Genomic DNA, 12230 nt, shown 5'->3' with positions numbered 1-12230 from the left:
TGACAACAGTTTTAAAGGACTGGGAAAAATTCAATCGCCTGTTCTCAACTGAGTGTTTTAAGGTGGTAATCATGGCTTATATATTTCAAATAACCATCCGCTTCAATCAAAATGAAGAGAGGAAACAAAAATCATTTATACATTAACATAAAAAGTGTGCGCTGACATATTCTGACTTTCAATGTAGGTTTCTATATAGATTTACTAGCAAGTTGCACCAGTTCAAACTGGGTTTTAGTATAAACAAAAATTCTTTCATATTTACAAAGAGATTACAGTGTGTAAGAGATGGGAACTCAGAGATTTTTGCGACTGACCCTGCTGCATTTACATTTCTGGGAGTTCCTTTCTCAGAGAACAAACTGATTTACTAATGTTTGCAATTTACTGCCAGTTGCGCTGATGTTGAATGCTATTTTTTCACACTTGATATTTAAACAAACTCATGTCTATGATTGGAAAACTAACTGCAACCACAAGCAAAATTCGGAGATTGCGCTCACATTCTATTTTGCGCCACTTAATCTGGCTCCTAGTACCTCAGATGCAATGAGCTCCAAACCACGGCACTGCCTGTCCTTCTCCTTCTGCAGCAGATACCACATCTCGGGGTCATCCTGAGCCAGGCTCTCCTGACCCGTCCAAGGACGATCTTCATCCGCTGCACGGGTGGCAGCGTGAGACTGGTGGGCACGTGCACTGAGACAAGAAGGGACTCGCTGGCACAGCGGCTGTGGGTGGAAGACGAGTTGGGAATATGAGGAAAGACGATACAGAAAGGAAAAAAGGTTTGATTTAGAGTTTGTCAGCTTTACACAGATATCGCAGTTACAGTAGAAATGTTTTCTAAAACTGTGTCATTGCACCAAACTGGGTCATAAGGACTAACATGAGTTGCCAGAGTGTGAGAGTGTGCTTGTGTGTGTGTGTGTGTGTGTCAATCATCCTGCAGCTAACAGATGGTTGTATTGGATTTCCAGGTAAAACTTTTGTATATTTCCCACCTAATCATGTCGTTCTCTTTGTAGTCTGCTGAAAGCTTATCATCTTAAAGTTGAGAAATCAAATTAGTTTGACTTGGTAGCCACAGATCATGGTTCAGTTAAGTCCCTGTCATCTCCTAAAGTTGCTGAATTTTCATGGACATTTTTTAGTTTTTGGTCACCACGTTGCTGCTAGCTGTCCTATTACAAAGAACATCAATTCTCTAAAGTCTTTATTTGATCATTTCATATATTTAAAGTGTCATCCTAATTTGTCCTGTACAAATTAGGAGACATTTGCCTCCTTTCAACTACTGTGCTTCCCTTACACTCTAACGCAGTCTGGTATAATTAGAAGCTGGCGTGTTTTCGTGATATCAATAATCAGCATGGTTGTTCAATTATGCCTCTATCAGCACTTCTACAAACTGGGACCGACTTTTACAGCCTCAGTGTACCAGAAGGAGGCATATAGAGAACAGATTCAGCACTTCCTGCTTATCTAATCTGGACTGGGGCTGGCGAGTTCTTCCTCTGCTGCAATGCTTGATCGTGTGAGAGTGCAGACTCCATACAATTTTCACTGGCTCTTTTCTAAAGTGAATCCTGATCCCACTTTTCTTTGTTAGTATGACACACCACCGACACGGTGCTTGGACCATCAGAAAACCTCTGAATACACACAAAAAAAGGTTTGTGTTCTATTTAAGTGGATTCCCATTATAACTCTCAATCAAAAAAGAAGCACTGTGTGGGAGAGCTGTAAGGTTAAATAAAATGTTGACAGGTTGATTGCACTCAAAACAAATTGGCTCATTCTCTTCATTTAATCAGCAATATGATGATGATGACTCTGTGCTGAGATCAATCGCCCCACTACAAACCTATAGTTATCATCTGTACAGGTGTGCTGGGGCGTGAGGGACAGCCTCCCTTTAATAGCACCATTAAAAAGCAATTAACACAATACTTAGGACTCTTTAAGGACACCCATATGAAAAACGTGTAATTATGCTTATTCCATGCAGTGTAAATTAAGTTCGGCTTTTTAATCATTTGAAATGGCTTTATAACATTTACCAGTGTAGCTTTTCACAGGCTTTAAGATCTATATATTCTCATTCTAAATAATCTCTAAAATATAAAAAGGTCTAGCTATAGTATAATTCAATACACCCTTTAAAAAAATAAAATAAAATACCCTAAAGATAGTTTATCACCTTCATTGTGGTTGTCTACTCTGCTTCTTCCTCTGCTCCCCAGTGTGGTAAAAGAGACAATGGTGACACGCCAGGGGAGCCAACTGGCACACTAATGACTGATTTCTAATAGTCTCTACCCTGGCCTTCTGTCACCAGTAGCATTTATGATGGTGGAGATTTCCCTCCCCAGGATCCTGGAAAAGACAGGGCCTGGGAGACAGGTCGAGCTGCCTCTGAGGACACATTTCTCGCCAAAAAAATCACACGGGTCATTAAACCTTGACGGGAACTGTCCTTTGCTGTCTCTTTTTCGACTGTGGCACACCAACACCAGGAAACGCAGTGGCAGAAAAACCCCAAACTGAGTGGCTACAGGGTTACTGAAGACTGAAAAACAGACAAGGCTGCCTCTCCTTTCTCCTCTTCACCTTCACCTTCATCCTTTCCCCGCACTATCCTGTCACCCTACGCCGCTAAGCACTCTCAACCAAGTAACACTTGTGTGGCATTTTTGTTAGTTCCTCTTGTCATCGATATGAATTTCACAGTGTCCAAATGGGAAAGCTCTGAGCTTAAACAGCCAAAAGACAGGTTACTCCCTGTTGTGTTTCTCTCTGTTTCCCTGCTTCATTTCTCAGCCTTGATCATTATGGGAGATTAATTAATAAACACAAAATAAACTGATCCAAGAGAAGCGAGAGCCAAGATACAAGCACCAAATATGTCACAGCGGGACTATTTTTAGGCGACAGATTACGCTGTCGTTTGAAGGTGAACTTGATGAAAACTCTGCTGTGAGAAAAGGGGCGGGATAGGCCGCGTCAACCTGTGTGCTGAGCACAAAATAATGGCAGAGTCACAGATGCACTACATCTGCGTGACAATGATAAGGTAATTGTTGGCATTCTGCCTTCCCTGTCAAACATCTGTGCTCAAAGTACAATTGCGAAGCAGAAGAAAAGGGAAGGAAGAAAATCATTTCATTAATCCTACTTCTGTATTGTTTTTGCCCGTTTCCTGAAGCAGCTCCTGAGGAGAGTCAATTTTACAGATGACTGCTGTCCATCAGCAGCTATACCAAACAACAATCAACCCAGAAAAACACACAAACACACACATGGGATTAGAGTGGTGAAAATAGGTTGCAACGATTCGAGTAACTCAAATAACTCGATTATAAAAAAAAAATCCTCAACGCAAATTTTTTGCCCTGGGTTTTCCAACAAAAAACTGATAACACAACAGCAGCAGTGAAGATGACGCTGTTGTAGTTTAATGTAGAGTCTGTCCACACACACACACACACACACACACATATACACACGTCGAAGAACAAAGAGGCGGAGCCGTACTGAGAAGCAGAACCTGATACTTTAATCACCATTAAAAGCATTTCTGTTAAAAACCCGGGGAGGAGTCCTGCATCGAACAACCTGTTTTACAAGATCCAATATGTTGAAAAAAAGTTTTTGTAGCTGCTCCTATCCACTGCAGCAAAAAACTGCTAGACATTATGGACAATGTTGGTCACTAATAACCAGAGAAGTCTGCTCAGCGACAGGTTGCTTCTCCCCAAGTCTGGGACCAACAGACTTAAAAACTCCTTTGTTCCACACGCCATCAAACTGTTTAACTCCTCGCTGGAGGGGAAGCGGAGGGGAAACAGGAGGACAAAAGGGGCGGGGACAACTAAGCAGTAGTGTTTGCACAAACCAAACACTAAATAAGAACTAATCACTGTGCGCACGATCTGATATCCTTGTGTTGGTGTTGGAACAACTATCTATCTATCTATCTATCTATCTCTCCATCCATCCCATTTTTCTATTGCAGTGATACATGCAGCGAGCAGGGGTGAGTCTAAAGGGGGGCATGGGATGTACTAGATCATATTTATTTCAAAGCTTTAGTAACATTATTTTGCTTTTATACTGATTAAATTATATTAATATTTAAAAATATAAAAATAAAAGCTTTTTTCAACCCGCAGGCCAGTAAAAATATATACATAGGCTAGCAGAACTCACTGACTCAGTGCTGTTTTCCGCAGCAGGAAATGTTGCATCGAAGCATAGTGCAAACCTCAGACAATGCTGATTTCCTCACTTCATTCCAGCCACAGCTTGTTCCTCTAAAGGCTTAAAACCACACCTTCTCCTTTATTCATTACTACATTTAATAACTCGGACACACGCACAACCCCCCCCCCCCCCCCCGAAAAAAAAATGTATGTATCTATGTACATCATCTAGGAAATACAGCACTGTCAGAACTCTTTTTTTTTGCCTCTGAATAATGTAAGGAAGTCTTCCAAAAAGACAGGGTTATTTTATTTGACCTCTTAGTTCAGGTTGTATGTAAGCCTCATTTTAGTACATTTTTAGTACATTTTAGGACATTACTGTACTTATGATAATTTAGTTATTTATGCATTTAGGAAATATTTTATTTAAAAGATAGAACTTCAGTGACAGTGTTTAGCTTTTTTATGCCACATGCTGTATGCAGTTGAATTATCAAAATTAATCTCTAAAATGGAAACCAATGAGCAGTTCATTTCCAAAAGAGCTGTCTTTTTTTTCTTTTCTTAATATTTACTATAGCTCATTAACAAAACAGAAGTATTTCTTATTCGATCATGTAATTAACTCAGAGAATAATCGATCCTCGATCACTAAACTAATCGATAGCTGCAGTCCTGGGTGAGCCTACAGAAGAACAGATATTTAAGGTTGCAGAGAAGAAGTGTCAACAGCGCAGCAGCATCCGTCAGTTTGACACAGAGTTGCCTCTTCCTCTGTCACTGACTAATAGCAGGGCTGCCCATTACAAATTGCCCTGTGATACACTCTGGATGACACTAGACTGGAAATCTAGACTAAAATCTGGACGGGGCGAGGAGGCGTAAAGGGACAGAGGCACAGTCAAGACGACTACACTCCATTCGGATCAAAGGATTGTCAGGGTGACAATCAGAGACTTAAGCGATGCTGGCAACAAAGGCAATCTTCAGGAGGCGTAGGCAGTGGAACGGCACATTTATGCTGTAATCTTTGCACTGCACTTCTTAAAGATGGTTTCCTAGTGCCTCGGACACATGCTGTGGACTGTACTGCTAACACTTTTGGGTTCAAGGCTGGTTCATTGCCTTTCGTCCTCTGAAATCCCGCTCATAAACTCTATCAGGTCTACAGTGTGAAATATGTTTTTGTTCAAGTCATCCTAGCTTTTAAATCTTTTGAATCATTTTTTGGACAGCTAAAAGCTACTTTGGACCTTATCAATACAGCTAATCCTGTCCAACAACTTAATCCGATTAATGTAAATCTGTCAAAATGAAAAGCTATGCACTAGTTGTGATTCTACCGAAATTAAAAGGAGAGAATGTCGACTTTAAAATGTTTTCTTCATTTAATTCACAATAAATACTAATAAATTAAAAAAAGGTTGTCTAGCAATTGTAGTAGACCTGACTAAACATATATGTTTAGTCATATATGAATGGGAGTCAGTGCGCCCCAGGGCAGCTGTGGCTACAATGTAGCTTGCCATCACCAGTGTGTGAATGTGTGTGTGAATGGGTGAATGACTGGATGTAGTGTAAAGCGCTTTGGGGTCCTTAGGGACTAAGTAAAGCGCTATACAAATACAGGCCATTTACCTATTTACAATCAACACAACATGCTGAAGTTCAAACTGAGCATCAGAACGAGGCAGAAAGGTGATTTAAATGACTTTGAGCTTGGCTTGGTTGTTGGTGCCAGATGGGCTGGTCTGAGTGTTTCAGAAACTGCTGATCCAATGGGATTTTCCCACACAAATATCTCTAGAGTTTACAAAGAATGTTTTTTCTTAAAGTTTCATTTGGTAAATTGATGTCAGTTTCTTGGTTACATCACTGATAAGATGACCTTCCTACTGGTCGAGTTGTTAAAGGCCTTCGGCCATATCAGTAAATCTGTAGGAGGCCACATCCCTTGCTGACAACTAAAGATTTTCAAGTGTTCAGCAAAGCAAACCCAAAAAGTTTAGATGTTTGAGCTACGTTTAGTTCAACATGACCTCTAGCTCTCACAAAAACCATTGGTTATAAAAAAAAGTTTGATGTACACGATTCAGTCTACAGTCTGTGCGAACAGCAGCACTCTCCAATGTTTTCACAAACAATCTTCTTATTGTCTCTACACCTCACGTCTCACTTTGCAAAACCCGAACTGATGAAAATCAAATCTGAAAATAATGTTAATTACAAAATTCAAATTCCATGACTGTCACTCACAGGTTGCTCTTTCAAAGATGTGATCATTTAAATTTGGGAAAATGTTGTGTTTTTTTAAAAGCTCAATCTGGAGTGTGCCTGTCCTTATTATACCCAGAAACAAGGTTTGATGCCAATGTGCAAATATGTGTGATATGTCCCGGTGCCTAGGAGGCAGGGGAGAAGAAATCAGACTTATTGACTAATCCAAAAGTAACTAAATATTAGGATTGAAGCACAATCTAATGGAAGATGTTTGCCTGCAAAATTACTGCATGTATTTAAGAGCCATTTGAAATTGTTAAACACATTCTTCAATAATCCAACTGTACTTTAAATGAAATGTGTTGCATTCTCACACACAATTTCAGATCATGAGTTTTCTGAATGTAACTAACATTTACAGCTAACAGCAGCTGTAGCTTTGTTTCCTTGTAAATTAATTGGTGAAGAATGTGGTTAAGCAATCCACAGGCAAGTTCTCACATGTCAGGTAGTTCTGGCAGAGCTGACTTGCAACTCCTATCACACAATGAGGCACTCTTTGGTATTTTTTGGCATCCTAATATTTCAGAATCAGGTCTTTACTTGACTTCATAAACCCTTTGTCAGCAGGAATGGCAATCAATAAACATCTAAAATATTTACAGTTATTTATTATCAGACTAAATGATCTAAGACTGTACTTACATTAAGTGCTTTTGCGTTTTACTCTATCCAACTCCAACCTAACCATGCCCCTGTTCACTGCTTCCAGCAGGCCAAGATATCATGCGAACAAAACTTTACAAAACTAGGCCATCAGGGCTTAACTGAGATAGTTTTTCATATGATTCATGATTTCATATGATATAATTGTTGATATATAGATATAATGTAGATATAATTGCTAGGTCCCAACAGTTCTGACTTCCCACAAATACTGTACCAACTTTGAATACACTGTTTTGTTTTTTTCATTTTTAAAGCATGCTGATATGAATCTAATACTTCAGAAGAAATAAAAACAAAGCCAAATCTGGTGGTTTGCAACAAAGTTTGACTTGCTAATAGTGATGTGTCGGTTGCGAACGAAACGGCTCTTAGAGCCAGATCTTTGAAGTGAACGACGGAGCCGTGTTTCTTTTTTTCTTTCTCTCACCCTCTCTCTCTCACTTTTTTTTTGCTTTACGCCGCACGTGAGCCTTGAGTTTGCGCTGAGCAGAGGGGGGAGGGGCGCAAGCAACCTTATCTTTGCTGAGCAGAAGGAGGAAGGGCTGTAGTTACACTCGCAGTAGCACAGAAACAGAGCAGGAGGGAGAGGGCGACAAAGTGCCTGAAAACGCTCCGCGTCCACACTATCGTTTTCAGTCGTTTTCACAGAGTTGTGCGTCCACATTGAAACAGCCGAAAACGCTTATGTTCCAGTACTGCGCATGCGTGAAACGCAAGACGATTCGACCTGCCTCATTTCTGTCTGCCGTTTATTTACTTTCCGGCTTTTTGAAAATGTCGAGGAAAAGCACCAAGTTTTTTAAATGGACTAACAATGAGGTGGAGTTATTGCTGCAAGTAACACAAAAGTACAAAGTTGTAAAAGCGAGTGCGAATTAAAAAATTTGAAGAAAAGCTATTGGAAGCATGTACAAACTGATATTAATCTTTAATAGGGCTGTCAAAATTGAGAGCAAACAAATCAACTGCTGTATAATGCCCTCCGCTATCTTAGTTTAATTGGTCACTTGACTAAAATGACTAAAATGCGTCATTGTTTTCAAAAATTCTCCATTTTCACTGTCCACACTGTGATGCGAAAGCACCATTTTCAAATGTATGCGTTTTCGAGAGTGTTTTCAAAAGGCTGCGTTTTCCTTGAGCGAAAACGCCATCTCAGTGTGGACGGGAGGCCAAAACGGAGAGAAAACAATGCGCTTTCAAACAAAAACGCATTAGTGTGGATGTAGCCAAAGAGAGCCAGGGGCAATAACAAGCCAGGGCCAACATTAGGTATAGAAAGGTATAGTAATGAAAATGAGTGACACCAAGAGGAGAAGCAAAACCTGGAACCATTTCAATTTTACTAACGATACATAGGCAGAGTGTAGATTCTGCAAGAAAAGGTTATCATATAGAGCCAGCTCCACAAACAACCTGCACAGGCACCTGAGAACTGTCCACCCATCAGTGCAAGGGGAAGACAAAACGCAGTCAGTTAAGTGTGATATTAATGAAGGTGCCAGTGTGTCTACTGCAACCGTTGCTGCTGCAGATGAATCTACAGCATCTTGCAGTATACCACCACAACCATCTAAACCAACCCACAGCTCTATTAGACAGTTTTTGCAGAAGTCTGTGACCCCAGCAAGACAGAACTCAATTGATAAAGACCTGGCAAAAATGATTGCACTTGATTTCTGACTATTATCAGTTGTGGATGTTAAAGGATTCAGAAAGTTTATTCATGCACTGAATCCTATGTATGCAATTCCAAGCAGGAAAACACCCCAAAAAATCATCCCAGGCCTATATGACAGAGAACGGGCATCTTCTTTTTGTTTTGCATATTAATTTATATTTTATTGTGTTGTGGTTTGTAGTGTTTTGTGTTATTTAACTTTAAATTTGTTTAAAAGGAAAAAGGTGAAAATTTAAATAGTTAAAAGTAGAATTGTAAAGAGTTGTTTTTTATAATTTATTTTTTAAATTATGGAGTAATAAATAAGTGAATAAATGAGTGAATAAATAAAAGCATATTTATATAATAAACATATATAAATAAAAAACACATTTTTTTACATTAGTAATTCATTTTGTGCATAATTTTCTACTGTTGTTGATAATAAATTAATTAAAGCAAAGAACAACCTGAAGAGCTGGTTCGGCTCTTTTTAGTGAGTCGAGCCGAAAGAGCCGGTTCTCTAAAAAGAGACAGAATTCCCATCACTACTTGCTAATGAGTTATTGTGCTTCGTTTTTATTTTAAAAGAAGCTTCTTTTTAAAAACTTCATTTGTTTTATATACTTGTTTTAGATTTTGTAAGAGTGTGTATTACTTTACTCTCTTATTCTAATCCAAAGGTAGACAATACACAGTTCAGTATGATGTCATCCAGTCTTTCTTTTTACAAAGTGATCATCTGTCAAGCTAGCACAAAAACATACAAACACAAGTATAACACGCAACAACTCTAAGCATGATAACACATCCCGGTTCCAAGTGTTTTTACTGAATATCATCTCATGTTTAAACAAGGTTCTTGTGCCTCCATTATTAATTTACACTTAAAAAAATAATAATAATGAATTCACTTTTTATGCTTGTAAGCTGTGGCAGTCGCTGTGGCATCATCACGTGGAACCAGCTGCATTACCTAACTTAACCGCTGGCAGCCTCAAGTTTCCATAAATGCAGTGCATAAAGGGCAGAAAGAAAACAGCTAGCGGTTTATTGCTGAGCACTCTATTTATTAAATATAAACAGTACACTTTACTTAAGCAGCAGTAAGAAACATTACCCCCAGGGGCAAAATAGCGCAGAAATATATTACAGTTACCCGTGCGAGCTGTCTCAGAGCGAATAGCCGCATGTTTCCAGGTGTAAAACCAGACGAAGAAGCAGTACATCAGCGCACACACCCCTGACAGAAACGAAAGGCTGTTGAGAAATGGGTAGTCACTTTCGTCATACCGAAAGGTTCGATGGGAAATGTAGGCTCACCACTCTGAAGAAAACACAAAAACTAGCTGTGTGCCTACAGTGCCCATATACAGAAGTGCCCAGAGTGTGTGGTCGCACTGCAGTCCAGCTCCTAAAGCATGAAGTAATTATTTAATAATCAGATAAGATAAGATAAGATGCCTTAATTGATGTCAAATTACAACAGAAAAAAACACTGAACACAACCTATGAATATAAACAAGCATAATAAGCATATAATTCAATATAGTAAAATACAAAACATAATATGAAATAAAAACAACTTAAAAACTAAAGAAAAGAAAGGGACACAGTGCTCTGTGCTCATCACAGCTGAACCAGCAATACATAAAATATATAAAATACTACATTTTATATATGACTTTTAAAAGAGAATTTCCCTGAAAATATACATGTATTGGAATGAATTACATGGCACTACTATTTCTATAAAATGTAGGTAAACTTAATTCAGTGTGTCAGGTAGAATCTTTCTAGTTTTTCTCTTGCCTCTTATATTTTATTCTATACAATTGGTTAAAAATTGTCAAACGTGATTAATTAATGATTCATGGTAATATATAGCAAGTTAGTTAAGTTTAAGTTCATGTAATAAATTGGTCATTGTAATGTACAATTCCAATCCTTTTAAGGTTAAACCTTAATTTTTAATTTGTGATTCACAGTCTCTGATCTTAACCTCAGTGATTATAGGCCGATCTCCAACCTTCCTTGTATCTAAAAAATTCTTATAACAGTAGTCGTAAAACAGCTAACTGATAATCTGCAGAGCACTGCTTTAACTGAGTTTCACTGAGGTTTCAGAGCTCATCACAGCACAGAAACAGCTGTAGTGAAAGTTACAAATGATCTTCTTATGGCCTCTGACAGTGGACTCATCTCTGTGCTTGTCCTGCTAGACCTCAGTGCAGCGTTCGATACTTTTGACCATAATATTCTATTAAAGCGATTAGAGCATGCTGTAGGTATTACAGGTACTGCGCTGCAGTGGTTTGAATCATATCCATCCAGTAGAGTTTGTACATGTAAATGGAGAGACTTCTTCACACACTAAGGTTAATTATGGGGTTCCACAGGGTTCCATGCAAGGACCAATTCTGATTATACATGTTTCCCTTAGGCAGTATCATTTGAAGGCATAGCATACATTTTCATTGCTATGCAGATAATACCCTGCTTTTATATCTATGAAGCCATTGGTGAACACACACCAATCAGTTAAACTGCAGAAATATCTTAAAGACATAAAGACCTGGATGACCTCTAATTTCCTGCTTGTAAATTCAAATATTGTACTTGAAAATTGTAGAAATATGGCATCTAATCACATGTGTACTCTGGATGGCATTACCTTGGCCTCCAGTAACACTGTGAGGAACCTTGGAGTCATTTTTGACCAGGATATGTCCTTCAATGCACATATTAAACAAATATGTAGGACTGCTTTCTTCCATTTGCGCAACATCTCTAAAGTTAGAAATATCCTGTCTCAGACTGACGCTGAAAAACTAGTTCATGCATTTATCACTTCTAGGCTGGACTACTGTAATTCATTATTATCAGGCTGTCCTAAGATTCCTTTAAAAGCCTTCAGTTGATCCAAAATGCTGCATAAAGAACGAGCATATTTTGCCAATATTTTTTTCTCTAGCGCTCTTCATTGGCTCCCTGTTAAATCCAGAATCGAATCTAAACTCCCTTTCCTCACATACAAGGTCTTGAATAATCAGGCCTCATATTAAATTAATGACCAAATAGTAACCCAATAGAGCCCTTCACTCTCAAACTGCTGGTTTACTGGTGTCTCCTAGGATATTTAAAAGTTGAATGGGAGATAGCTTTCAGGCCCCTCTTCTGTGGAACCTGCTTGCAGTTTGGATTCAGGACACAGAGACAAGGGTAAACCAACAAACCAACCAGGCAGGTTGGTCTGAACTAGGAAGCAGGATTTCACAAATTTAGCACACTCCTGGGCAATGTTCCCTCTAATTTTTCATGTGTCTGAGCGAACACACAAGCTCCCTGAGCGGTCCCTTGGACCACTGTGAGCAACAGCAGACGTGTGCACTGTGGTCACGCCAGCATCGAAT

The 12230-nt window shown here is 39.0% G+C and overlaps 1 protein-coding gene across 1 annotated transcript in view; it reads right to left on the bottom strand.

Annotated features, from left to right (window-relative positions):
• The window catches only part of LOC134627391 (serine hydroxymethyltransferase, mitochondrial), a 30341-nt gene extending 20287 nt beyond the window's left edge, over positions 1-10054 (bottom strand). The window contains exons 1-2 of the mRNA XM_063473431.1: positions 9977-10054; positions 540-731 (exon numbers count right to left, since the gene is read on the bottom strand). Coding sequence (XP_063329501.1) covers positions 540-731; positions 9977-10009 — 225 coding nt within the window. The 5' untranslated portion in view covers positions 10010-10054. The remainder of the gene's footprint in view (positions 1-539; positions 732-9976) is intronic.
• Positions 10055-12230: the final 2176 nt, after the last annotated feature.

The sequence above is a fragment of the Pelmatolapia mariae genome, linkage group LG5, assembly GCF_036321145.2.
Source record: "Pelmatolapia mariae isolate MD_Pm_ZW linkage group LG5, Pm_UMD_F_2, whole genome shotgun sequence".
NCBI classification, from domain to species: domain Eukaryota; kingdom Metazoa; phylum Chordata; class Actinopteri; order Cichliformes; family Cichlidae; genus Pelmatolapia; species Pelmatolapia mariae.
Note: the sequence above shows the minus strand (reverse complement) of the source record. Positions and strands in the feature narration are given on the sequence as shown.